The sequence below is a fragment of the Triplophysa rosa genome, linkage group LG10, assembly GCF_024868665.1.
Source record: "Triplophysa rosa linkage group LG10, Trosa_1v2, whole genome shotgun sequence".
Taxonomy (NCBI): Eukaryota; Metazoa; Chordata; class Actinopteri; order Cypriniformes; family Nemacheilidae; genus Triplophysa; species Triplophysa rosa.
Genome location: NC_079899.1, coordinates 5,449,443 through 5,477,071, shown reverse-complemented (window position 1 = coordinate 5,477,071; position 27,629 = coordinate 5,449,443). Strand labels below are relative to the sequence as shown.

General features: G+C 41.7%; 1 protein-coding gene across 1 annotated transcript in view; it reads right to left on the bottom strand.

Moving 5' to 3' along the window:
- Positions 1-4,460: 4,460 nt before the first annotated feature.
- Positions 4,461-27,629, bottom strand: part of kif6 (kinesin family member 6) — a 171,107-nt gene continuing 147,938 nt past the window's right edge. Inside the window, exons 19-20 of the mRNA XM_057344758.1 lie at positions 5,938-6,052; positions 4,461-4,560 (exon numbers count right to left, since the gene is read on the bottom strand). Coding sequence (XP_057200741.1) covers positions 5,979-6,052 — 74 coding nt within the window. The 3' untranslated portion in view covers positions 4,461-4,560; positions 5,938-5,978. The remainder of the gene's footprint in view (positions 4,561-5,937; positions 6,053-27,629) is intronic.

Genomic DNA, 27,629 nt, shown 5'->3' with positions numbered 1-27,629 from the left:
TCTGTCATGTATACTTTGGCTCCCTGGAAAATGTTGATGAAACAACGATTAGTTTAAACAGAGAAAATAACTTATTAATAAAAATGAATCATATATTGAATTCTGACGAGTAGATCTGAGTTCATAAAGTAGATACAGAAACTGAATGCTCATGTTTCTTGCACCTTTGGTTCTTTTTCTGTCTGTCCTTTGACCTCCTCCACTTTTTGTTCATTCTGTTCTCTCTTACGCCTTCCTTTATAAGCATTCAAACTCTCTAGTAAATCAATGCAGTGATTGATCAGAAGTGCAAGCCACGCCAGGCCAAAGAATATCCAGGCTGCTAGCAGACAACCGTACCACTCTGGGTACGCGATTGCTGGGTTGTTATCTGGTAGGGGAAAACAAATGTGCAGACATGTGACTGGCAAAAATGATACAATTGTTTCTTTTCAGTGCACCTGGCCAAAGGATGTTGAAATTAGAATTTGAATTGGCATGTTAGGATTTAATGAAATGCAAGAACATCACACAGTGACACACCAATAAAGTCTAATGACAAAAAGTTTGTGACAAAAAAGGGATAATTACATGTTTACTTTTGACTATCTTGATTCTAAAATTCTAACTTAATTCAAATTCAGCAAAAGCTATTTTTAATTTAGTGCCAAATGACACACAACCCTGGTTGTTATCACTTTCTGAATACAGGGCTGCAATAACCTCAGTTGGTAATCAGTAAAATAACAATACTGAATAAGTCTGTATAGAACCAATGACATAGCACCATTTACATAAGCACATACAATAAACATAAAACAAAGATTCACCTTTTTTGTTAAACACAAACAAAGGATGTTTAACAAAACCTTGACGCAGATTTTTTTGTATACAGTAAAAGTAGGTGATGACCAGGGCTGTTTACATCTACAGAAAACACCATATAAGTACAAAAGAGTAAAAAGCATAGTCCATATAAGACTACATGTTTGTTATATTGTAAAATTTGCAAAGCCACATAATACCTCTGTGTCACAGATTTACATATTTTAAAATTAGAAGTTTATAATAAGTGAAAATAAGTATTTTAAGAGCTAGAGTAATGGGGACATTTTCACTGAAAGCTGACTTAAATTTTAGGTTAATCTCGCACAAAGATTTCATTTGACTTTAGAGAATGTATAAGATATGTTGTGTAGTAGTCATAAAGACTACCTTTTTTTATTTGCACATTTTTGTTAAACTAAAAAAAAGGTTATCTCCTACCTGCCACATAATCCCCAAATCCAATGGTGCTGAGTGTTATGAAGCAGTAGTAAATGGCTTCAGAATATGTCCATCCCTCGTACTCTTTAAAGAGTAGCATAGGCACCACAAAGTACAGGAATGCTGATATCACAAAGGATATGCTGTGGAAGGATATCGGCACACATTTCTGTGGGAAAGAAACAACGTCATTGCCACACAGTGACCCGTGCATGGACATAGAGGTCAGCATGTTCATTTCTATATTTATTGTTCAAAGTGTTTTTTTTTTACTTGCAACTCACCATTACATCTCTAATGGTAAATACTGGTAAATAATGAGTTAAATTCTCACCCCTCTATCAATCTTTTTCTCCAGAAAGTTGCAAAACCTTTTCTCAACAGCCAACATGTACTTTCCAACTTTGTTTAAGATCACTATGTTTAGGGGAATGCCAAAAATAGCAAACAACACACAAAAGATCTGACCAGCTGTTGTTAGTGGAATTATATTCCCATAGCCTGCAGAAAGATAAAGATCTTTACCAAATGGAATAGATCCCACGCATGAACTAGACAAATCTGAAACATCAAACTCAAAATCTGTAGCTGTTCATGTCTCACCAATAGTTGTGACCACCGTAGCTGCAAACACAGATGAGCTGGTAAATTTCCAAAAGCCATCTGTTATGTTGTTGCTGTCTGGACTCAACCCACTTGAGGAAGCTGCTTTAATCATCTTTAATCACAATAATGAAAAGCAACGAAAACTTAGTTGTGATACTTAAGATGACTAGTATATTCCTATTTGAGTATGTTTATAAGTATGCCTTTGTTCTGTTTTAAAATAAAATAATTTAATGAAATGAAATGTAAACATTTTTTGTCAATAAAAATGGACATACTTATGTAGTCAATAGCTTTCTAATTAAGCAAATTGAACAATAAACAGTATATTTAAGCAGTCTATAGTAAACACAAGGTGATAGTTCTGTCATAGTTCTTTGCCAATATGACTCCACTAAGAATTTTACAATTTAAAAAATTGACAGTAAGTTTTGCACTGAATTATTTTCACTTAATCAACCTCCAATCACATATATAACTCATTTTCTCTCTATTTAAAAATAGGCTACACAACCATAAGGATCATTTAATTGTATTTTCCTGTAGCCAATTGGGGGGTTTGTAAGACCACTAAAAGAACAATTATTCATATTTGGAAGTCTGGAATAATGGAGACAAGCATTAATCCATTGAATTGTTGTTATAAGCGATTATTGTAATTCTTGAAATAAGTCCTGCTTCTTCCTTGCTGAAATATTTTATCACCAAAGGTTCCCTAGTTATTTTTATAATATGTGGGGTGTCATTCAAAGTTAAACATTTCAGTCTCATTTTAAATATATGATTTTCAGTTCAAGTCATTCTTATTAATTCAAGACAAAACAGTGTTACAGTAAACCCTGAAAAATGTAACTTAAATTATAATATTAGTAATAAAAAGCCTCAATACACAGTCATACCTCTGCTATCTCTCGAAGGCCACTCTGACCCAAACAAGAATATTTCTCGAGCAGTTTCATTCTCTTCTCCTTGAGGATCTCAATCTGTTGAATCACATACCAGCCTTCCAGTTTCCAAAAAACAAGCCCTCCAATAAGGACATATGCTATATAAACACATCCAAGAAGCAGAATAGAAGGCAACCTAGCTTTACCAAGAAACTGGCATAACTTCCCCTGAAATATGGGCAGCATGGTGCCTTTGGTTGTCTTGCTTGCCTGCCTGTCACTAGAGCTGCAAGATGGTGCTACTGGGTGTGGATTTACCTTGTTTATGTGGCAGGCAAATCACCCCCTTGTGTAATGAACGCCAGTATCAGACCTTATGACCTGACATGCAAATGATCATTGAGAGGGAGCAGAAGACAGTGTGGTGTTAAAGAGGGAGGCTGGAGACATTCTGTACTATTGCTATTTTCATCTTAAAATGAGATCTGTGACCCCCCCCAAAAAAAGTAACACACATGCAAATGTGCCCTACTGTGGATTCACAAACCTCAATATTTACTCATTTCAAATCTCTCAAACCACGACACCTGACTTCAGTTATGTAGGTATCACTAAATAGAGATACCTAGCTTGAAGTTATAGTCATTTGAAAGTGTATTTGAATATGGTTCAGGTATTAAAAATACACATTATGATAAACTTAACAGGTAGACAAGCCATAGGATACAAATTTATTTTAAAAAGACCTACATCGTACAGAACAAAATTATGATCACATGCACCAGTTAAATGGACTACACATATTAAAATTATATTTAGAAATACAATTAAATGTTATCAATCTTCAAATGTAGGATTTGGAGGTAGCTTATACTGGATCATTCATTTGAAGTTTTTCTAATTAACCACAATTAAAAATAGTCACCATAATACAGGTTATTTTGTATTACATCTGGAATCTTTTCATCCATCTATTCTCTACATGCTTACACTTTGTACCCAGCTATCTTAGGCCAAGGCAGAGAAACACCATGTAAAAGTGTCCAATTCATCTCATGAACCTTTTTAAGTTTAACAGAATTTAAATTGGCATTGGAGGTCAAACTCAACACATTCATACAGCACTAAAATGTTAGTTCAAACATGCATACTGACAGCAAATCAAGTTGGGTCTGTGCTTAAAATAATGTTTGTTGTGTACATCTTAACAAATAGTTTTTATATTGTATTAGGCTTATTTTTTTCCTAATTTCATTCAACATTGGAATACATTCTACACAGATGTTTTTCACTGTACTTCATGCCCTTGATCAAAAATCATAAAGGAGTGTTGTTTTATGACAAATGGTAATGTGTTTTTTTTTCTCTTCTTGGTAGTCCGTCGGGAGCTGACCATGACGCACTCTGAGCACTCAGGGCACTCCACCGCCCAATGGCGGAGCCACACATGCGCCCACAGGTGTCACAAATATAATTTGGATTTTGTACTGAAGAGGGTGATAGTAATAAGGTGTAATAATATTATGGGTACCAGGATTCAAACAACAACTGTTTCCAAAAACGATACCCCCACTAAATTAATATATACTTCCTTCTGTTTTTCACAGTTAAATGACCTGCTGTGCTGTGCCCCCCTCTTGTTTTTCAACTGAATGACAATCTTTATTTACTGCACTGAAGGGAGCAAGTGTTTGGCCTATAACATGCTTAAGGAGTCTTGTTCCTAAATTGAGAAGAGCAGCAAGCCAGCCCAGTCCAAGGATGAGCCACACACTTGCTAGACTGCGGTATATTGTGATGTAGTGCTTGTTTGGGTTAGAACCTAATAAAGAAGAGTGTCACAGATCAGATTTCTTCATCGTATTATATTGAAAATTGTAACAAATAAATCAATACTTGCCAACAACATTACTTCATAATCTTTACGTACTGAAGGTATAGTTAATATTTGTGTTTACTGACACTTACTAACAATATAGTCTCCAAACCCAATAGAGCTGAAAGTTATAAAGGCAAAGTAAAAGCCTTCTCAACTCAACTTTATTTATATAGCGCTTTTTACAATTTTCATTGTTACAAAGCAGCTGTACATAAGACATATTGACTACAAGCAAAACAATTAAAGTTGTACCTGCAATAACAAGAAAAAGTTGAAAACACAGAAGACAGACACACCCTCATACAAAACACTCCACACACACACAATATGCACACGTACTAGCCTGAGTGTGTTCATTATACCACGGTGTGGGGATGCCATTTTTAATCTTCTTTAAACGTAGAGGAGCAACTGTGTCTAGCGTTACAGAGAAGGTGGAATTCAAATTTTCAGTGGTAATGTAAAGATCTTCAACGTTATTTCTCATGCAAGCGATTTGAGACAATTCGGGCAGATTATCGAGAAACGCATCTTTGGTAGTTGAAGTTATTGTTCTACCATATTCTTCTCCATATGACCAGCCTTCTACATAGCTGAACATTAAAGGAGGAATGACCAATAGAAGAATGCTGCCAATCACTAGGAACAAAGTCACTGTGAGTACCTCTATAAACTAATACAATTAGAAAAAGACACTTTAGCTATAATATGTAGTATGCATATCCTTTCATAACCGACATATCCCTAGCAATGCTAAGTTTAATTAACCTTATTTTTGCAGCCTTTGAACATCATCATATTGTGATTTTGGATTGTAACTTCCAACACATATTCCAATACATATATAAAAGTCCAGCGCTTCCATTTGAAATTCCTATTGAAATTAGTTGCTTTTGAAACAAATGGTTGAAATATAAAAAAACTAATTGGGCTGGAGTACCTTATGTGGGACCACTAAGAATAAGCCACGCTTAAGTAGACCAAATTAAAATGGATGAACTTGCTGAGCAGTTTGAGAAAGGCAAGGTTAAGGGGGATGCCACACAGAGCGTAAGACACAGAACACCCACCCCGAAACTGTACAAGGGGAAAGGTTTCCATAACCTGTAAGGAATGATTACACATGCGAGTTTTGTAAATTTAAAATGAAAGATTAGAAATAAAACAAGATTATAAGAAGAAATGAATGGTGACAGGTTAAAACAACCCCCAATATACCATTTCTTTCATACAATCATTTACATTTTAACCCAAAATATTTCAGAATATTTAATAAAAAGGCTTCTTATAGTTTTTATTTACTAAGTGTAACAGTCTTACCAACTGTGGTGACAACTGTCCCAGCAAAGAAGAATGAACTGCTAAAGTCCCAGTTGCTGGGGTTGGTAGAATTTCCTGAGGGATTTACTCTGCTTTCCCGGGCCTCGACTATCACCTACAGTGGGCAAAAAAAAGGACAGTTGCTGGAGAGGCAAAGGTACAAAATTATGTAATTACCCAGCCTATAATAAACATTACAAGGAAGACATTAATATTAATTACGGAAATCCTTGAGTCAGGTCAGCACAGTTTTGGAGCAGTACTTTCACAAACCTCTCAAGTGCTGGCCCATCCAAACAGGAATAATTGGTCAAGAATTTTAATTTTTCTAGTAGAAATTGATCACGATTTTTGCTCTCAGCCTCCTGCTCCAGCAGCTGAAAAATGGTGGCTCCCAGCAGTAAGTAACCAAAGTGGGTGAAAATGACAAGAGCAGTCCATTTGATCCTTAGTAGTGTGAGCTGAGCCATCAGTATACACAGCTGGGGTAAGGAGTGGCAAGCTAAGGACCAGACTGCTCAGAGAACCAAGATGTTGATCCAACAGTGCACCATTTGATGTGACCTGTGCGTTTCCAAAAAATTAACAAAGTGATTTTTGTCCACTAGTTGTTAAATATATTGTGGCAAATAAATAGTTCGAAACTAATTAGCTTATCTGTAGAAGGCCCTTTCTCATCAGCAGCAGCAAGTTTCACTAAAAACTATTGTTCGACAACTGATTGTTGTCTGTTGTTATAGTCCAAACAGATGTTTGGCACCCTGTTATGTAGGACAAATCTGGCTCCTGTGACAACGACTGATCATCCATAAATAATTTGAAACTAGGTCTCCCAATGACTCAGCAGTTAATGTTTTACCTAACAATGTTTTATCTTTACTCAAGCACAAACCCCTCAGTCCCTTTAATACTTTGGACCAGGCACACAATAGCAATACATAACATCACTTAAGATAGAAATGTCAATTTCACAATAATTGAGCAGTTTAAGTTTAGAGATTAAAGACTGATTAGTACAAATACTGCTGACTCTAGTCATACAATCAATGAAATACATAGAGAAGCAGGAAATTATAAAATATATAGAATATGTCGTGATGGAAAGGGCAGGAGTCAGATGCAGGTCAAAAATTGATATTTTTATTCAAACAATAGCAACCACCTCACAAAAGGTCCCAAAAAACTAAATTAAAAATATAGACAGGGCTCGAGCGTTCGGCGGGGGGGAAGATAGGGAATGTGGCCAAAAGATACAATAACAGTCCTTAATAAACTGTAACGAGTCTGTGAGAATCCAGGGAGACAGATGTTAAACCCCGCAGGGAGAGCAGTAGAAGATTCTGTTTAACAACCCCATAGGGAGAGCAGAAAGATTTGCTTGAACAGTCCCGTGGGGAGAGGCGAATACTTAGCTTGAACAACCACGTAGAGAGAGAGATGAATACTCCACTTGAACAATCCCGTAGGGAGAGATGAATACTCCGCTAGAAACAACCACGTAGGGAGAGTCCTGATCAGATCCCGAGTTCCCGAAGCGAGACGCCAGTGGTGAGGACGAGAGTCTCTATCTGCCTGGGGAGAATCCTCTGAACAGCCAGCCAGAGGAGTACCAAGGTCGCCGGGGCAGCAATCTGCGTAAACAGTGGAACACCAAGCCGGGTGCAAAAGAGCTCTGGAGCCTGGACAGACCAGATCGGTTCGCTAAAACAACGAGACTAGACTGGACAAGAGAATTAACTAGACTGGAAGTCAGGGGGGTTAGTAAATCTAACGGACTGACATGGAACAAAGGAACACGGGGAATTAAATAGCAAAAGAAGAGATAGCAGGAGTGGTATCCGGTGTGATGTGATTAGCGGGAGTGAGGTCCAGTGCGAGGTGATGAGAGGATAACGAGGAGGGCGGGGCACACACACGAGGACTCTGAGCACATGGAGAGCTGTCAAAACAACCCCCATGTGCTCGAAAAACTCCAACACATACACCACGAAACAAAACAAGCAGGTGATCAGACCCGGGACCTGACAGAATACATGACAATATTTTTTAAAAATTAAATCGGGTCAAAAACACCTGTCATTTCATCTGAGGGCAGACAATGTATAAAAAACAGCATGTTCTTTTTAAATATACACATTAAAGTTTGTTACTAAATATTAATTAATTATAAATTGTATTAATGAGTCCAGATATGACCGGGACAGATTTTATATTCATCTTTTACATTTTAACTCACTAATCTGATCTCATGATAAACCTTAAATTGAGACTCAAGTACATTTATGAATTACCATAATGATGTATAGATTAATTATAAATTAATAATAGCATACTGTATATTCAGTATAATCATGGGAAACATACAGAAAGAAAGCAAAGAAAGAAAGCTGAAGGCGAAGGTGAATATTTATGTTTGTTCAATCTGATGAAAGAAAGTGCTGCTCCCTTATGCAAATGGATGCTCTAAACCTTATTGTGCAAACAAATCTATTCAGAGCCATGCAAAGTAGTGCATCATGAAACAAAATGACAAGCTCGTTGGTATTAAGATTTTTGAGCATGAAAATTGTCAAATATGGATAGTAAAAGCAGTAAAAGAAAGATTTAGAATATCTGTATTGCAGATATTGTGCCATAGCTGTATTTACAAAAATGCATTTCACAGATGTAATAAAAAATATTCCAGTGTTAGAATTTATTCACTATTTAAAAGCTTTTTGTTAGACATAAGCCATTTATAGCATTAAATGCAACAGGAAGCAAAAGTTCTGTTTTTTACAGAATGTCTCAAAGCAGGATAACTAAAAAATAGGTATTTACTCTAAAGTAATCAAATAAATTTCAACAAGAGAAAATGGCCATGACCAAAACATCTGACAGACTTCAAAATGGAACAAAAACAAAGCAGTCAATCAATGGAAAACAGTGATATTACTTCACAATAAAACTTATAGGTCTGTCAATAAATCAGAAAGGCAGAAAAACTATATCGGGTTTGGCAGGGTGACAGACATTTGTACAGGTTAGTACTTTACAATATCTTGTAAAAACATTTGCTCAGGTGACACGAGTCCTTCACCTGTGATTTATGTGGTTGCTATGTGACTGCATCACACTGCAATTCAGCTTCCCATTTAAATTACATTTTAAATAGAGTCCTGTAACATAAAGCCACACTGTTAAATCCTCCTCTGAGTCCTTCCCCAAGTATTAAGTCTTCTTATTTTGTGATTTTTCTGAAAAACACAGAAAGAGACAGAACAATCATTTGCCAAAATAAAAAAACACGAAAACGGAATTCTTGTTTGTAAAACTAAGAAAGTATTTATCTTTGATCACGTTGTGCATTTTTACTGATCTGATTGCAGCCAAGTATTATTCAAATTATACTGCCATTTCAATGTGTCTCTACAGATTAGATATAATGTAATTTATTATTTCATAGATAGAGTACATACATAGAGTTATAGATAATTATGTAATCGTTTACTTTATTTGTTCTACTCTATGGAATGCCCGATTCTTAATTGAAAAACCTTAATACCCAATAGGATTCCTGTTACCATTTAATCTTTTCCGCCTGTGATGGGATGCTTGACTCATAATTGAAAAACCTTAATACCCAATATGTTTCCTGTTACCATTTAATCTTTTCCACCTGTTATTGTTCCAATATTCTAAAATGGTGAGGTTTTTATAGCACAAGAGATGAGGAAAGGCATTTTCTTACATTGTTTCTGAGCTTTGGAATACCCTTACTGGCAATATTTGGGACTAACTTTTGTTATTTAAGTTTAGACTGAAGACTGACTTGTTCAGCGTAGCATATAATTATTAATATTATGCATGGCTTGACAATGATACTGTACCTGATGCACAAACTGTCATGTATAGATCCACATACGCCTTTTTCACACCAATGCCACCATCCACCATTCTGGAGCCTAATCTAATGCTAGTCATGCGTACACATTAGCCTCAAATTGCACAGGTCATATGTAGGGTTGGGTACCGAAACCCGGTGCTCTCATTCACATGAACGAGTCGGAAAGCTCTGATAATTCAAACACAACACATCTTATATAATGGTTAAACGGATCGCAAATGATCTGATCCGCTCGAAACGCGCATGACCCGTGGATTCATCATAGTGAAAGACAGTTTTAGTGCAGGCGCTCTCTCTCTCTCATGGTCCATGGTCGGTGAGAGGGCTCCTTCCTTTCAAGTAATGGATAACACTAGTGCCATTAATACCACAGTGCAGTCTGTTTATCATCCTCAGTCTTAACCATATCATCGGCCGTGGGAAGAACATCAGTCTACACCAGGAGTCTTCAACTAAAATTGCTTGAGGTCCAGTAAACAAACCCTCCTTGCCAGTCGAGGTCCGAACAATTAAATACCTAAAATCATCAATTGATGGTTTTTGGCAGACCAAAGAAATAAACATGTCTTTTCATATCTATACAACGGCATAACAATGTCTGACAACAATATAATGAAGGAAAATGTGCAAAATGCCATAATCTCTACACCTGCATTGAACATACATTCATTTCAACATTATCAACTTTAAAAGAAAACTAAAGTGTTGTTTTCTGCTGAACTGAGATGAACAAATAGCAACATCAAGTTGCGACTGATCATCATCTGATAACATTTCAGCTCTTCTTGTGGCTGTTGCAGCTGAAAGGGGGTTAGTTTAATATTTTCTTTTAGTTCATGTCTTTATTTTCCTTCTAAAAGTGTTTCACACGCAGGCTCCATTCACTCTTTTACTATTTTACCATCAGTAAAGGGCTTGTTATGTTTTCCTAAGATCCACTGTATTCTTAGCCGAACATTCGCTCGTTGTTGGGCGGTAAGTGAGTGAGGGAGGACCCATGTAGATCGCTACTACTGGGCTTTGAGCTAATATATTTTCCGTGTCCTTACCTCGGACTGCTGCTTGTAAGTTTCTTCAAAGTGTCTCTGTCTAATTTCATAATGCCGTTTAAAGTTTCCACTTTTGACAACCGCGACAGACTCCGAGCAAATAAGACAAACCGGTCTCGTGCATCTCGATGCAGGAAGAATAAATGCAAATCTCTCGACCCATTCATCTCGGAAAACATGGTTTTCAGCATCAACTTTTCTAACTTTTGAAAAGGACATTGTTTTTCAGTCACTGAAAGTTACATCTGTCTACGCGCTGTGCAGCGAGTCTGTCCCGGCTCTCTTGTCTCGTCGAGACGTCGACGTCTGAACGTGGCAACAGTGCGCATATGTTAACTGTCCGTGGCGCCGTAGGACCCAAACTGCTACTGAGCGGACCTTGATGTGCCTGGTATAAATTTGATTGCAATATAAAATAATGTTAGGAGTTCATTTATTTATTATGTCAAAAGGCTTTGAGGTCCGGACGGATGCATCTCGCGGTCCGCATCCGGACCGGAGTCCGCTAGTTAGTGACCCCTGGTCTACACCATTACCTTAACCATTTATACCACAACAGGTGGAGCTGCACTCCGTCCGAATCAGGGGACTGATTATTATAATCTGCCCAACCCAGCAAAGGAGAACAGTAGAGCCTCGAAGTGAGACTAACATGCTAGACATTTTGGGAACAATCTTGGCTGCCACACCTACTCAATCGCAAATTGATCCAGGTGAACGTGATTTCCACAACTTCCCACATGGGCAGCCTCCTGAGAAACCTGATCACCCTGTTTACCGCAGAAAAGTTCAACCAACAACGGACCTTTATGCTGATACTCCTGTCCCTCACTGGCAGTCAAGAACATTGTACAAGTCTCCTAACTAGATGCTTGGAAATACTGAACAAGGGCGTCTTCAATACAAGCAACCCACTGGGATAAAGTCAGCACCAAGAGCTCCCTATTTCCATTTTTTGAATCCTGCCGGACAAGAAAGTAACTACAGAGGTCCAGTGCCAACTATACCTAACTTCTGTACTAAAGACCCCAGCAAGTTTTACCGGTTAAAGATAGCCCTCGAGAACCTTTTACCACTAGATGCCACAGAACTGTTCCGGTACCAAGTCCTGCTGGATCACCTAAAGCTAGATGAAGCACGTTTAGTGGCAGATTCCTACCTCAACTCACTATTCCCACACTCTGATACAATGTGTGCTTTGAACGAAAGGTTTGGCCAGCCACACAAGTTGGCACTCAGGAAAATCGCCAAAGTGATGGATTCCCCAGATATCCGAAGGGGAGATATTGAGGCCTTCGACAGATTTGCTCTCCAGATTAGTGCTCTTGTTGGTATGTTGGAGACTCTCGGAGATGAAGGAGAAGCTGAGCTGAGATGTGGGTCAATTGTAGAGAGACTGTTGAGTAAGTTACCTGCTGAAATGAAAGCAGGGTTTTGAAGACAGATGTACTAACGTCCTGGGTCTGTGTATAACCTTTGTGAGTTTCTGAGTGGCTCCAGTATGAAGTCTGGTGCCAATGCAGCGAATTGCAGATCAGTTACAAAAGCCAAAGATCGGAGCAGAGACCGGAACGCAGGACAGAAACCAAACCTACTAACCTACTACTAACCTACTATCAGCCACTATCCTTCATGGAGCAGATGGCGCTATCCTAAAGGTACCCTCGGCCCAAGTTAGGGGGAATCCCAAAGTACCTTTTAAAGCCTTCTGCCCTTTCTGCGATAAAGATGACCACTTTCTCAGCCAGTGTGAGACCTTTAAGTCATTTGATAAACAACAAGTGACAGACTGGATCCAAACCAATAATCGTTGCTGGCATTGTGGATGTGCACACCAAGCAGCCCATTGCACATTGAAGAAGCCTTGTAGAATCTGCAAAGGGATGCATCTGCACGAGGTCAACACTAAGAGTGCCAGAGAGGGTTCCTGCCTACTTAGTTCAACCACGGAGACACTGTATTTGGATAGACCCACTGACTGCAGACGTGTTCTCCTTAATGTCATCAGGTTCCTCCTGCACTATGGAGACAAGAAACTTGACACTTACGCTGTTATGGATGATGGGTCTGAGCGCACATTTCTTCTTCCTGGTGCCGCCTGTGCACTCGGCATACAAGGTGGAGCTGAAAACGTAGCCCTGCGGACCATCCGCCAAGATGTGCAGAACATCAGTGGGACTTCAGTTAACTTACTCATATCTCCCGCAACTCAACCTCAGAAGACTTTCAAAATCAATGCATCATTCACTGCTAAACACCTTGGCCTAGCCGATCCATATCCAGTGAGTTTGCTGGAGAAATACAACCACCTTAAGGATCTCCCTCTGCAGGCCTTCGTTCGAGTGAGTCCTTCAATCCTCATCGGTGACGATAATACTCACTTAATCACACCAATCGCACCTGTCCGAGTTGGTCCTCTTGGTGGTCCGGCTGCCATAAAGACGAGGCTTGGGTGGACATTGCAGGGCCAAAATCCTGGAGACTCAATTACAGCCACAACAGTGCCTTATCCTGTCTCTCACCCCAGCTGAACTGGAACTCAAAAGAGCTGTTGAAAGGTTAAGGTAACTTGACATTTTGCCTTTCCGCTGCAAGAAGCAGGTGACAAGGTCCAGGGAGGATCAGGAGGCCATTAATCTCTTGGAGGCCAGGACAACTCACGTGGATGTAAATGGAATCTTTCGCTATGCGACACCCTTGTTGCGCAGAAAGGATTCACCTTTATTCTGTGCCCCCAAAGAGGCTGCGGTGCAGCGTCTCCGGAGCATGGAACGACGACTAAACCAAGATCCAAAGAAAGCAGCAGTATACAATGCTGAGATCAAGAAGTTAGTACTGAATGGTGCAGTTACCAAACTCTCACCGAGCAGAAGCAAAGTGACAGGAGAGACTTGGTATATCCCACATCATCTAGTCAGCCACAATGATAAGGACCATACTGTGTTCAATTGCTCCTTCCAATACAAGGGTCTGAATCTTAACGATTCGTTAATGCCTGGTCCAGCCTTAACCCCCTCTCTCCTGGGAGTCTTACTTCATTTCAGGGAGCACTGTGTGGCGATAAGTGGTGATATACGTGGAATGTTCCACCAAGTCCTACTCCTACCTGAGGACAAGCCCCTCCTGTGCTTTCTGTGGTGTGATATGAGACGAGATGACCCACCTGACATCTACGAATGGCAAGTACTGCCAACCACCTGCAGTCCCTGTTGTGCATGCTTCGCCCTCCAAAGGTATGTTTCATTGCATAGTACAGCGGCAGAAGATGTGAGGCATTCTGTTGAAAGATGCTTCTATGTGGACAATTGTCTACAGAGCATGCCATCTGCCCCAGAAGCACGACAACTTCTGGACAAAATTCTTAAGCTGCTGGCATCTGGAGGGTTTGATATTCATCAGTGGGCCAGCAATGCACAAGAGGTTGTCAGATCTTGCCACCAGAAGCCAGATCTTCCAAGCTAGAGTTGTGGCTCTCACATGATAAAGCAGACTCACGTGAGTCCACCCTGGGACTGAATTGGCACTGTGAGTCAGACCTGCTAGGATTCCAACACAGACCTGTAACTTACCATGCTGTTACGATGCGGAACATATATCATGTGTTAGCAAGTCAATATGACCCACTTGGTGTCATTCTTCCATTCACCACATGTGCAAAGGTGATTGTTCAACAACTCTGGGCTAAGCACAGGAACTGGGATGATCCGCATCTTCCTGGGGATCTTCGGAAGGCATGGAAGGTGTGGGAAACAGAACTTCAGAACTTGCCTTAAGTAGTCCTCCCTAGGTGCTATACAGTACTCCATCCAGCATGGACAACCCAGAGGCCACTCGTGAGATCCATATCTTCACTGATGCTTCTGAGAAAGCCTACGGTGCAGTTGCTTACCTTCGCTCACAGAATCCTAGTGGTAGGATACACATGTCCTCCCTTCTGGCCCAATCACGAGTATCCCTACGTAAGCAGTGCTCTATCCCCAGACTTGAGTTATGCACTGCTCTCATAGGAGCACAGTTGGCCAAGCTGGTTGAAAATGAGCTCACTTTGAAGATCCAGAAGATCACTTTCTGGACAGATTCGACAACTGTCCTCTACTGGCTACATTCTGAATCCTGCTGCTTCAAGGTTTTTGTGGGCACAAGGGTGGCAGAAATTCAAGAATTAACTGTTCTTAAAGCATGGCGTCATGTTGACTCTGTCAGGAACCCGGCAGATGATCTTACTCGTGGTAGGAGCCTGAAGGACCTCACTCGGCCCAATCGGTGGATACTGGGACCAGAAATCCTCATTCAACCTCAGAGGAATTGGCCATCGCTACCAGCAATGCACGGCCAGGTGCCTGAGGACACCACAGAATTAAAGCGAAGCACATTCTGTGGCATGATTAACTCCGCACCATTGATGGCAGATGGAAGCAAGTTTAGTGACTGGAAAGACTTGGTTGACGCAATAGCACAGGAGCTTCATGGGGCAGCAGAGCAGCACAGCTCCCCTCCAGCAAGTGCCTACCAAAGGGCAGAGCTGATCGCGCTGAGACAAGTTCAGATGGGCAGTTTCTCTGCAGACTACCAGCTGTTAAAGAGTGGTAAGCCTGTTGGCTCTTACTTTGTCTCTCCCCAGAATTCGATGAAACCAGTGACATAATAGGTGTTGGAGGATGATAAAGATGGGTGGAAGGACTGGACCCAAGCACAGCACACCCTATCGTATTAAACCCCAGTCACCCTAACACTCGGTTGCTCATAAAGGATTACGATGCTCGCCTTTGCCATCCAGGACCAGAGCGAGTGTTTGCTGAACTTCGTCGCAAGGTACGGATAATCAAAGGGAGAGAGGGAGTGAGAAAACACCAGCGAGCATGTCCTGAATGCTGCAAATGGAGAGGGAGTGAGAAAACACCAGCGAGCATGTCTGCTTTGGACCTTTCTTTGTCAAAGTGGTACGTCAGACAGAGAAGAGATGGGGACTTCAGTTCAAGTGCTTGACCACTCGAAGCGTGCATCTTGAGGTCCTAACATCCATGGACAGTGATGCCTTTCTCATGGCACTACGACGATTCATTGCACCCTGTGGGAAACCAACGGAGCTGTACTCGGACCAAGGTACCAACTTCCGAGGGGGTGAAACAGAGCTGAAAGAAGCCTTCTGTCAGGTCCATGGTGTCCAGCTTTCATTTCAATCCTCCGGCCGCTCTACACTTCGGAGGGGTGTGGGAACGAGAAATTCATTCTGTTAAAGCTGCACTCTACCACATCCTGGGATCCAAAACCGTGACAGAAGTGCTTCGAACTGTCCTCATAGAAGTAGAGGCCATCCTAAACTCCAAACCTCTTGGGTACGTATAATCGGATATCGTTGATTTAGATCCCATCACTCCTAATTGCCTTCTGATGGGACGGCCGGATGGTTCCCTGCCTCAAACTGTGTATCCAGTGTCAGAGCTCTTGGGAAGACGAAGATGGAGGCATGCGCAGGTGTTGTCCGACAGGTTCTGGACAGCCTTTATAAAGCACAACTTACCTGAACTTCAGACCAGGAGAAAATGGCAGAATCCCTCCGCAGACATCCAACCTGGGACGGTTGTTATGCTAGTTGATCACCCCCAGTCACCAGCTCATTCTGGCAGATTAAGAAAGTTGTAAAGGTATTCCCTGGGGCTGATGATCGAGTATGATCGGTAGAGGTACAGATAAAGAACAAAGTCTATACACGACCCATCACTCGCCTGATTGTCCTGCCAGAGATCCAAAATGAAGAAATGACATACACACAAAGAACCAATGGTAGCCCATATAGTGTCAGCCTTTCAAATGAGCAAACTTGTAACCAAATTTGAGTCCTGTGCGCATGCGCTGATTACGTCAGTCTTCATCGGCCGTGAGAGTGACTCAACAGAGAGTGCTAGCAGGACTGTGTGCGCTAAGTGTGCATTAATAAACAAACAATACAATTAGCTTGTGTACTGCTGTGTTGTGTACTGCCCAATTTGTCAAATAAGCCCCCCTTTTTCATGGAACTGATCGGAATTATTGTGTTCTAACCGACACCCCATTGAGGAAGGCTAGATACAGACCTTCACAAACTTGCTATCGAACAACATGCACATGACGCGTCTGTAATGCAAGCGATCGCAATAAAACTGTTGAACGCGTTTAAAATCAATGAAGTGCGTGCTGCGTGCTGTGGAGCTCGTTCTTAACACAGTAACACATTTGACAAGAAAGGCAAGCGAGACACAGCAGTAAAAGTGCTAAAACCTTGTCTGATCTCTAGATATCAGTCTGTCAAGCTTTTTACTCTGACTGCTTGTTTAGGCATATAATCATACTTATTCATTATACATACCGTCTGTTTTTAAAATAATGCACCTATAGAAGGCTCTCTGTAAATAGACTTAATCTGTTGATATATGCATTTTCTGTCCATATTTAATACAACTATGGTGAGCTTTTAGTTGTAGCTGGAGGGTAAACAAGGTAAACAGTAAACACTATAACATCTTCAATGTTAGTGTCCATGCTCATTTCACATTCACTTAAAACTTAAATTGTGAATTTGTTCTGAAATTGTTTAATAAATGTTGTTAAATTGAATATATTGTTCTTCAATGTTATCCACCAGTGTTTTGTGGCTCTTTTTAAAAAGTATCGATTTAGGCACTGTTTAAGCCCCGATACCGTTTTAAAAGTATCGATTTGGCACCGGTATCGAAAAATCCCTAACGATACCTAACCCGTCATATGTCAGAGGAATTATTAATTAAGTAATGTTGCTGTGTGTGCAGTCTGCCAAATTGTAAAGCTGAAAGTGAACAAATAACAACTTTATTGACTCGGCGAAAAAAGGAGTCGACTCTGAATCACGCGAATGAACCATCTGTCGTTCTAATTTCAGTTCCGTGTCAGATTTGTGTCACTCAGTGTAATGCCCGCCTACGTTCCATTTGCGACACTGCGACGCTGTATGCAGTCTGCCAAATTGTAAAGCTGAAAGTGAACAAATAACAACTTTATTGACTCGGCGAAAAAAGGAGTCGACTCTGAATCACGCGAATGAACCATCTGTCGTTCTAATTTCAGTTCCGTGTCAGATTTGTGTCACTCAGTGTAATGCCCGCCTACGTTCCATTTGCGACACTGCGACGCTGTATGCAGTAGACCAATCACAGCAGACTAGACTAGTAGGAGCTGACAGAAAGGAGGGGATTAGACAGATGAATTGCCGAACAAATCATTTGAGAATCAGTCAAGAAGTACAGTAAGTTAATATTAACACCCCATTATTAGAAAATGAAAGTGTTTTTACACCTAGTATGTACCTAAACTTGTTGTTGGACACTCCATAAACCAAAGTAGGACCTTAAAAATCACAAAATATTTACCCTTTAATGTATTACAACACAAATTATGAACAATTAAAATGCATCATACCCTTTAATAACCCTTTATAATGCAACATACATAAAGGGTATAAGTAAAGTGTTACCGACTGTTTTAGTAAGAGGAAAACTTATTTTAGGGGAAATGTTTTTTTCAACAATGATGTTTGGTGCTACTCATGATGCCAGGTGCTACTGTGTATGTCTTATGGTTCTCTGTAAGCCTTCAAGTGGAAGGTAAATGAAAATTCTTCCATGAATTACTCACCCTCAAATTGCTCATATTTCCGTGAGGTTTTTGGGCAATCTGTGAATCCGCTTACAGTGCATAATCAACTTCTCCAGTTACGGCAAGGAAGGATATCGGTGGTGGATTATGACCTCCAGTTCCGTACCCTGACGGCATCCAGTGGGTGAAATGAACAAGCACGTATTTCGAAAGGGGTTGGAGAGTACCGTTCGTTCACAAGTTGCAATCTACGATGACACTGTGGGATTGGAGAGTCTCATTCAGCGCTCAGTGCGCATCTCACAGTGTTTCACAGAGTGTGTTCCTCGCCGACCCGCTGCATCTTCTCCACCGGTCCAGCTCAGTAACTCCAAGAACTCTCCAGAACCTGAACCCATGCAAATCGACCAATACCGGATAACCTGAGAAGAACGAGCTCGTCAGATGGCTAATAGACTGTGTTTGTACTGTGCTGAGTCTGGACATTTGCTAGCTACTTGTCCCATTGTCCTGCCCGACCCTTGGTGAGTACGGTTCATGCCACAGCCATCTCAGATCGACTTGCATTAACTGACGTTGTTGTAATGTCTTCACTTTGCTCTCTTCCAGCTAGGGCCCTGATAGATTCCGGAGCTGCAGGAAATTTTATATCTCACAAGTTACTTACATCCCTGGAAATGTCTCATAGGAGGAATGAACACAACCTTCGAATTCACAACATCCTCGGAAAGCTGTTGGGTCAAGACAGGATTTGTTTCCATTCTCCGCCCATCATCGTCCGGATTGGCAAGGCTCACTCGGAGGAAACCTCGTTTTGGGTTCTGGAGGGTTCCACCACTGACATTGTCCTGAGAAGCCCCTGGCTGCAACAACACTCCCCTATCATGGATTGGCAGACCAGTAAGGTTCGTTCATGGGGAGATTGCTGTAGTTCATCTTGCTTCAAGTCCGGAGTTCCCAGTGATTCTTCCCCTTCTATCGTTCCGGTCAATACCACCTCAGTGGAAAGCCCTGAGTCTGTTGGACGTGACACCATTCCCATGGAGTATCGGGCGTTCCAGGACGTGTTTTCGACACAGGCCATAGGACTGTGCTATAGAGTTACCTGGGGCCATCATGCCCAAAGGACACATCTACCCCCTGTCAGTCCCGGAACAACTTGACCTCCGGAGCACCTATAACTTGATACAGATCAAGCCTGGAGATGAGTGGAAGACCGCATTCATTACCCCTACAGGACATTACGAGTACAAGGTCATGTCATTTGGTTTAGTCAATACACCAGCCATATTCCAAAGTTTTATGAATGTAATCTTCAGAGATATGCTGGGCAAATTCCTGATCATTTACATTGATGACATTCTCATTTTCTCTCGTAATCCCCTAGAGCATGTTCAGCACGTGACTAGTGTCCTCCAGAGACTCCGCACTCATAGTCTGTACCTGAAACTTGAAAAGTGTCAGTTTCTCATGTCCACAATACACTTTCTAGGCTATGTCATCACCCATAACGCAGTCAAGATGGACCAAAGGAAGGTGGATGCGGTGCAGGAGTGGCCTCAACCTGTTACAGTGAAACATTTACAACGATTCCGAGGTTTGCCAACTTCTACCATCGCTTCATAGCCAATTTAAGCACCATTGCTTCACCACTCACCTCCATGATTGATAAACAGTCCAAATCTCTGTCCTGGAACCCAGGTGCCACCCATGCCTTCCAGAAGCTGAAGGAAGCCTTCTGTTCTGCACCAACTCTATGCATTCCGGACCCAGACCTTCCCTTCCTAGTTGAAGTAGATGCCTCGTCCACTGGAGTGGGTGCAGTACTGTCGCAGCGGCAGGGGAATCCCCACGGCTGCATCCCTGTGCATACTTCTCCCGTAAATTATCCTCGGCGGAGCAGAATTATGACATCGGAAACCGTGAGTTGTGGCCATTAAGTTGGCTCTACAGGAATGGAGGCACTGGTTGGAGGGAGCCAAGTTTCCCTTTTCAGTGATCACATACCATCGCAACCTGGAATACCTCAAGGAAGCTAGACGATTAAATTCTTGACAAGCAAGATGGGCTCTGTTTTTCACACGCTTTAGCTTCACTGTGACCTATCGTCCAGGCTCCCAGAACGGCAAAGCTGATGCCCTATCACACCAGAACAACTCTTCTCCAGAATCCACCATTCCCAGCCCCATTCTACATCTAAAGTCTTCCTCAGCCCCATTATCTGGAAGACAGACGAGGAGATCTCGGAACTCCATCATCCTGCTCCGCCGAGAGGTCCCGAGGGTAAAACCTTCGTCCCTCCGGAACTTCGAACTGCCCTCGTGGACTCGCCCCATTCTATTCCGAGATCCGGACACCCAGGTAGCCAGCTCACCCTTTCGCTCTTGGCTACCCGATACTGGTGGCCGGGTATGTCTCCCAGTTTGTCAAGGGTTGGTCAGTCTGTGCCATCTCCAAGACCTCCCGGTGTCTCCCAGCAGGAAAACTCATGTCATTGCCCATTCCCCAAAGGCCTTGGTCTCAGCTAGCCATAGACTTCATCACAGATCTGCCCCAGTCTGACACATATACGTGCATCCTCGTAGCAGTGGATCGGTTTTCTAAGGCCTGCAAACTAGTAGCCCTTGTGCAACTTCCTACAGCGTTTGAGGCAGCCGAGACACTATTCAACCATGTGTTCCGAAACTTTGGAATTCCGGAGGATATTGTGTCGGATCGAGGGCCCCAGTTTATATCCAGGGTCTGGAAGGCCTTCTTCAACCTCCTTCAAGTAACCGTGAGTTTAACCTCGGGATGTCACCCCCAAGCCAATGGCCAGGCTGAACGCAAGATCGAGGACATTGGGAGATACCTGAGGTCATACTGTCATACCAATCAACACAGCTGGCACAGATACTTACCTTGGGCCGAGTATGCTCAGAACTCCCTTCGACAGTCTTCTACGGGACTGACCCCATTCCAGTGCATACTCGGGTACCAACCTTCTTTGTTTCCCTGGTCAGGAGAACCTTCATCCATGCCAGCTGTCGACCACTGGTATGTCAGGTTGTTCACAGACAGAAGAGTAATGCGGACACACGCAGGGCTCCCACGCCACAATATGAGCCCGGACAGCAGGACAGGCTTTCAACCCGGGATCTTTGTCTGCGGCAGCCCTGTAGAAAGCTGAGTCCCAAATTCATTGGTCCATTCCCCATCCTGAGACAGATCAACCCAGTCACCTACCGTCTTCAACTTCCCCCACACTATCGGAACTCCCCTTCCTTCCACGTTTCAACCCTCAAGCCCTTCACTAATCCTATTCCTTTTATTTCCACAGAGCCTGGTGTAGCGGTGGAACCCTCACCAACTCCTCCACCATTGGACCCCTCACAGCAAGTATACCGAGTTGAGTCCATCCTCGACTCCAGATGACGAGGCGGTCGCCTCGAGTATCTCATCGACTGGGAGGGGTAGGGCCCTGAGGAGTAATCCTGGGTAGCTCGAGATAACATACTCGATCCTCAACTTCTCTCGGACTTCCATGCAGCCCATCCTGTGTGTCCTGCCCCTTGTCCTCGTCGCCCTGTGAGGTCTGCTGGAGCAGACAGTGGAGGGGAGTACTGTGATGGTCACGTCTCCGCAGTCGACCACGTCCCCTGCATCAGTGCTCTCACCCTGCTACACACGTTCCCACTCACCAGAAAACTAATGACTTTCACCTGCACCTCTTCAACCGGATACTATATGTTCTCCCTTTACCCAGTGTTTGTGGTCTGGTCTAGTTGTAAGTTAAGTGTTACCTAGTTCCAAACCTGTTATTCCTGTGGAAGTTTACCTGTGTATTCTTGTTCCGTGCATGTTTTTGCTCATGTTTTTTGTATCATTCTGTGGATTACCTACCTTTTTGGATGTTCTTGGTTTTTGCACGTTTTTACCTTGTGGATTATTCTTTTGTGGATTACCCTATTTGTTCCTGGTTCCTGTTTGTGTTATTAAACCCATTTTACCTTCACTCTACCACCCGTGGCATCGTCCTTAATAATAATAATAATAATAATTCAATTATTTGTCAAATATGGTGACCCATACCCGAAATGTGACTCTGCATTTAACCCATCCAGAGTAGTGAACACACGCACAGCAAGTGGTGAACACACGTACACCCGGAGCAATGGGCAGCTATCACTGCAGCGCCCGGGGAGCAAGTAGGGGTAAGGTGCCTTGCTCAAGGGCACCTCAGTCGTTAACCGCCGGCCCTGGGGATCGAACCGGCAACGTTCTGGTCACGAGTCTGACTCTCTAACCATTAGACCAAGACTGCCCCTTAATCTGTGTACTGTTATAGTCAGAAAGCTCCTGAACCTTGTCAAAACTATCTTACTTTGCCTTCTGAAGATGAAAGGGTGTTTTAGACTTGTCGAACGACTTGAGGGTGAGTAATTCATGGCAGAATTTTCATTATTCTGCGAAGTTCCCCTTTCAGGTCATTGTGCAATTCATAAAACGTATTTTCTTTTTCTGTTTGCTTTTGTTTATCAATACTTGTTTTTTATACTTTTTTCATATTCCTTCATAACACTACATACAATACAATACAACGTTTATATAGCACATTTAAAACAACCAAAGTCGACCAAAGTGCTGTAGAGGGTATGCAAGACAAAACAGGTCAATCAAATTCTAACACAGACTATAAAACACACACTGTGAAATGGATAAGGTTCATCATCGCACACCAGGTCAAAGAATATTAAAAGCCAAAGAGAAGAAGTACGTTTTAAGAGTAGACTATTCCACAACTTAGGGACAACAACAGAAAAAGCACGATCACCTCTGTTTCTTAGACGTGCCCTGGGAACTTGTAGTAAGCCAGAGTCAGTGGATCTGAGCACTCGTGACTCAGTATATGGAAGTAGTAACTCAGATAGATACCGTGGAGCCTGATTATGAAAAGATTTATATACAAACAGTAAAATTTTAAAATCAATTCTGTATTTGACAGGCAGCCAATGCAATGAAATCAAAAGAGGTGTAATGGACTCATGTTTGCGCTTCCCACAAAGAAGCCGAGCCACTGCATTCTGAACCAACTGCAAACGTGAGACACATGACTGAGGAGCACCAATATACAGTACATTGCTACTTCCGGTGGCGCTGCTCTGTGGCTGTGTTTTATGTGTTTAAATCGGCTCGAGAATATAAATCATGGATCTTGCATTGTGGAGCATGTTTGGACTACTGACGGCGGTTCTAAATATCTGTTTTACCTATGGAATGAACTTTGGCCACGCTGCAGGCTGTGTTGCTGTTAATGAAATTCGATACAACCGGGAGTTTGTATTACTGCTAACTTCTGTGGAGCATTCTGGGGTAGTGGATTGGATTCCGAAATATCTAAAAACCAACGTGAAGGGCGGAAATGCCCACACTAAACGGAAACGCGGATGCAGAGGAGGTCTTTGACGCGCTTGAGAAGGCTGAAGGATAAAAACAACTCTGCCTGCCTACTACTCTCCTCATAACCGCGCAGCCTCTGCGTGCAAAAATGGATGAACTCTCAGCAAATACTCGCTATCTACACGAGTACCGAAATACCCTCGTTATGGCAATAACAGAGATGTGGTTGGACAGCAACGTCATGCCTCGTGAGGTGGAACTGGTTGGTTTTGCATCGTTTAGGACCGACCGAGACCCCGACATCACCGGGAAAACACGTGGAGGCAGGGTGTGTCTGCTTGTTCGAGAGGATTGGTGTCATACATTCAAGGTTAGAGAAAGCCTGTGTACTCCGGACATTGAGCTGCTGTGTGTCTCCCTTAGGCCATATTATTTACCAAGGTAGTTTCCACAAATTTTTATCACTGTGGTATATATCCATCCTAAGGCAAATATTAGTAAGGCACAAGAGTCCATTTTCAATTTATCTCAGAGACTAGAGACAATTTCTCCTGATGCTCCCAAGTTTATTCTGGGTGATTTCAATAATTGCAAAATTAAGAAGAGTTTAAGCACATATTACCAATATGTTGACTGTCATAAAAGGAAAAATAGGACCTTGGATATGTGCTACGGAACTGTTAAAAATGCATATACTTCATCACTCCTACCACCACGGGGAACGTCAGATCATAGGGTTGTCTACCTTTGCCCTGTCTACCAGAGATTACTTGAAAGAGAGAAACCACAGATAAAGACTGTTAAAGTGTGGGAAAAGGAGAGCATAATGACTTTGCAAGGGTGTTTTTTATCACTGTGGTATATATCCATCCTAAGGCAAATATTAGTACTGGCTGCAAAAATGTACAACATGTAATAATCCGTTCTCCCAAACATCACAAAATAGAGACTGTGTCTGTCCCCTGGATTAGCAAACATAAAATAATGTGTAAACCTCTTGAAAGTAATTTAATAAACGTTAAACAAATTAAACATGAACAAAATACAGATAATCAACTATTACGACTCGGATTGCTAAATATTAGATCTCTCTCTAATAAAGCACTTTTTGTTAACGATATGATAACAGATCATAAAATAGACATGCTGTGTTTGACAGAAACATGGCTAAAACCAGATGATTATATTACTTTAAATGAATCTGTCCCCCAAGATTATTATTATAAACATGAGCCTCGTCTTAAAGGCAGAGGGGGAGGTGTCGCAGCACTTTACAATAACTCTTTTAGCATTTCCCAGAAGTCTAACTCTAAATACAATTCTTTTGAAGTCATGGTACTTCATGTTTCAACACCTAATACTAAAGATAAAACATTTTTAAAATTTATTTTAGCTATAGTATATAGGCCTCCAGAGCACCACACAGATTTTATTAAAGAATTTGGTGGGTTCTTATCAGAACTAGTACTGGCAGCAGATAGAATCCTTGTCGTTGGTGACTTTAACATCCATGTAGATAACGATACAGATGCCTTAGGAATGGCTTTCAAAGACACTCTTAACTCCATGGGCGTTAGTCAACATGAGTCAGGACCCACTCACCTTCATAATCATACTTTAGATTTAATACTGTCTTACGGTATAAATGTGGACGACGTTAAAATCCTTCAGCAGAGTGAAGACATTTCGGATCATTATCTGGTATTATGTTTGCTTCACTGGCCTACGGCTGCAAATAAAACTCATTGTTACAAATATGGTAGAACAATAACTTCAACTACCAAAGATGCGTTTCTCGATAATCTGCCCGAATTGTCTCAAATCATGAGAAATAACGTTGAAGATCTTGACATTACCACTGAAAATTTTAATTCCACCTTCTCGGTAACGCTAGACAAAGTTGCTCCACTACGTTTAAAGAAGATTAAAAATGGCAGCCCCACACCGTGGTATAATGAACACACTCAGGCTCTAAAGAAAGCGGCCCGAAAAATGGAGCGCAACTTTAAGAAAACTAAATTAGAGGTATTTCGTACAGCATGGAAGGATAGTATTCGAAAATACAGGAAAGCCCTAATAACTTCTAGATCCGCCTACTTTTCATCACTAATAGAAGAAAACCAGCACAACCCTAGGTTTTTATTTAACACGGTGGCTAAATTAACAAAAAATAAATCGTCAGTGACTTCTGATCCTGTATATCAGCATAGCAGTGATGAATTTATGAACTACTTCACATATAAAATCCAAGATATTAGAGAAAAAATTATAACAATGCAATCAGAAGTGAAACCCGCTGAACAAACTAACTACAGCGCCCTTAAGGAGAAAATGCAATTATTTTATACCGTAGATCCGATGAGCTGTCTAAACTTATTAGATCATCTAAATCAACAACATGCATGCTAGACCCTATACCTACAAATCTACTGAAAGAGATGCTCCCAGAAATTATAGATCCTCTTCTTGGTATTATTAACTCATCTCTGACATTAGGACATGTGCCTAAAGCATATAAGGTGGCTGTTATAAGGCCCCTTGTCAAAAAACCCCAACTCGACCCTAGAGAACTAGGGAACTACAGGCCTATATTGAATCTACCTTTCATATCTAAAGTTCTGGAAAAAGTAGTTTCAACTCAATTATACTCCTTCCTCCAAAGGAATGACATCAATGAAGAATTCCAGTCTGGATTTAGAGCATGTCACAGTACAGATCAGCGATACAAATGATCTGCTATTGGCGTCTGACCGAGGTTGTATCTCGTTATTGGTGTTGCTAGACCTTAGTGCTGCATTCGATACCATTGACCACAGCACACTCCTACATAGACTCGAAAATTATGTCGGCATTAAATGAATAGCTTTGAAATGGTTTAAATCTTATTTATCCGACCGTTTTCAATTTGTAGCAATAAACAATGAGGTGTCACGCAAATCGCAAGTCCAGTACGGTGTACCACAGGGCTCAGTCTTAGGGCCTCTGCTCTTTGCATTATACATGCTTCCTCTAGGAGATATAATAAAGCGACACGGAGTTAGCTTTAACTGTTATGCTGATGATACTCAACTTTATATTTCCTCGAAGCCTCATGAAACACAGCAGTTCCATCGAATAATGGAATGCATAGTCGATATAAAAAACTGGATGAGTAACAACTTTTTATTACTGAACTCGGACAAAACAGAAGTGTTACTTATTGGACCGAAAACTGCTATAAGTAACAACCAAGAATACTGCTTAACTATTGACGGATGTTCCATAAAACCCTCATCGTCAGCCAAGAATCTTGGCGTTCTATTCGATAGTAATCTGTCATTTGAGAGCCACATCGCCAACACCTGTAAAATTGCGTTTCCCTTTCTGTCGGTCTCTCGACGTTGTGTCGAACCGACAGATGGGGTTCGTCATTGAGAACCAATCACTTCCGACTTCTTAGAAAAGGCCAATGAAAATTGGCGAATGAAATTTGCATGCCGGACTCCGCCCCCGGATAACTGGGTATAAAAGGGAGACGGCGTGCCTCATTCATTCACCTTTTGTTCTTCGGAGACTTCGCTCATGATCAGCAGACTTCGCTACAAGACTGCCGGCTCTACGACGTGGTGCAGCGGACTGTCCCTTCCTGCAGCGATTTCCCCTGGGCGTCTTGGCGGTTCCAGAAGTGTTCGAGTTTTTTTCACTAAAAAAGCAAATTTCTCCAGCATGGCATGTCCCGCTGTTCTCTTGGGTGCAACACACTCATCAAGGAGGGGGACGGACACGAAGTC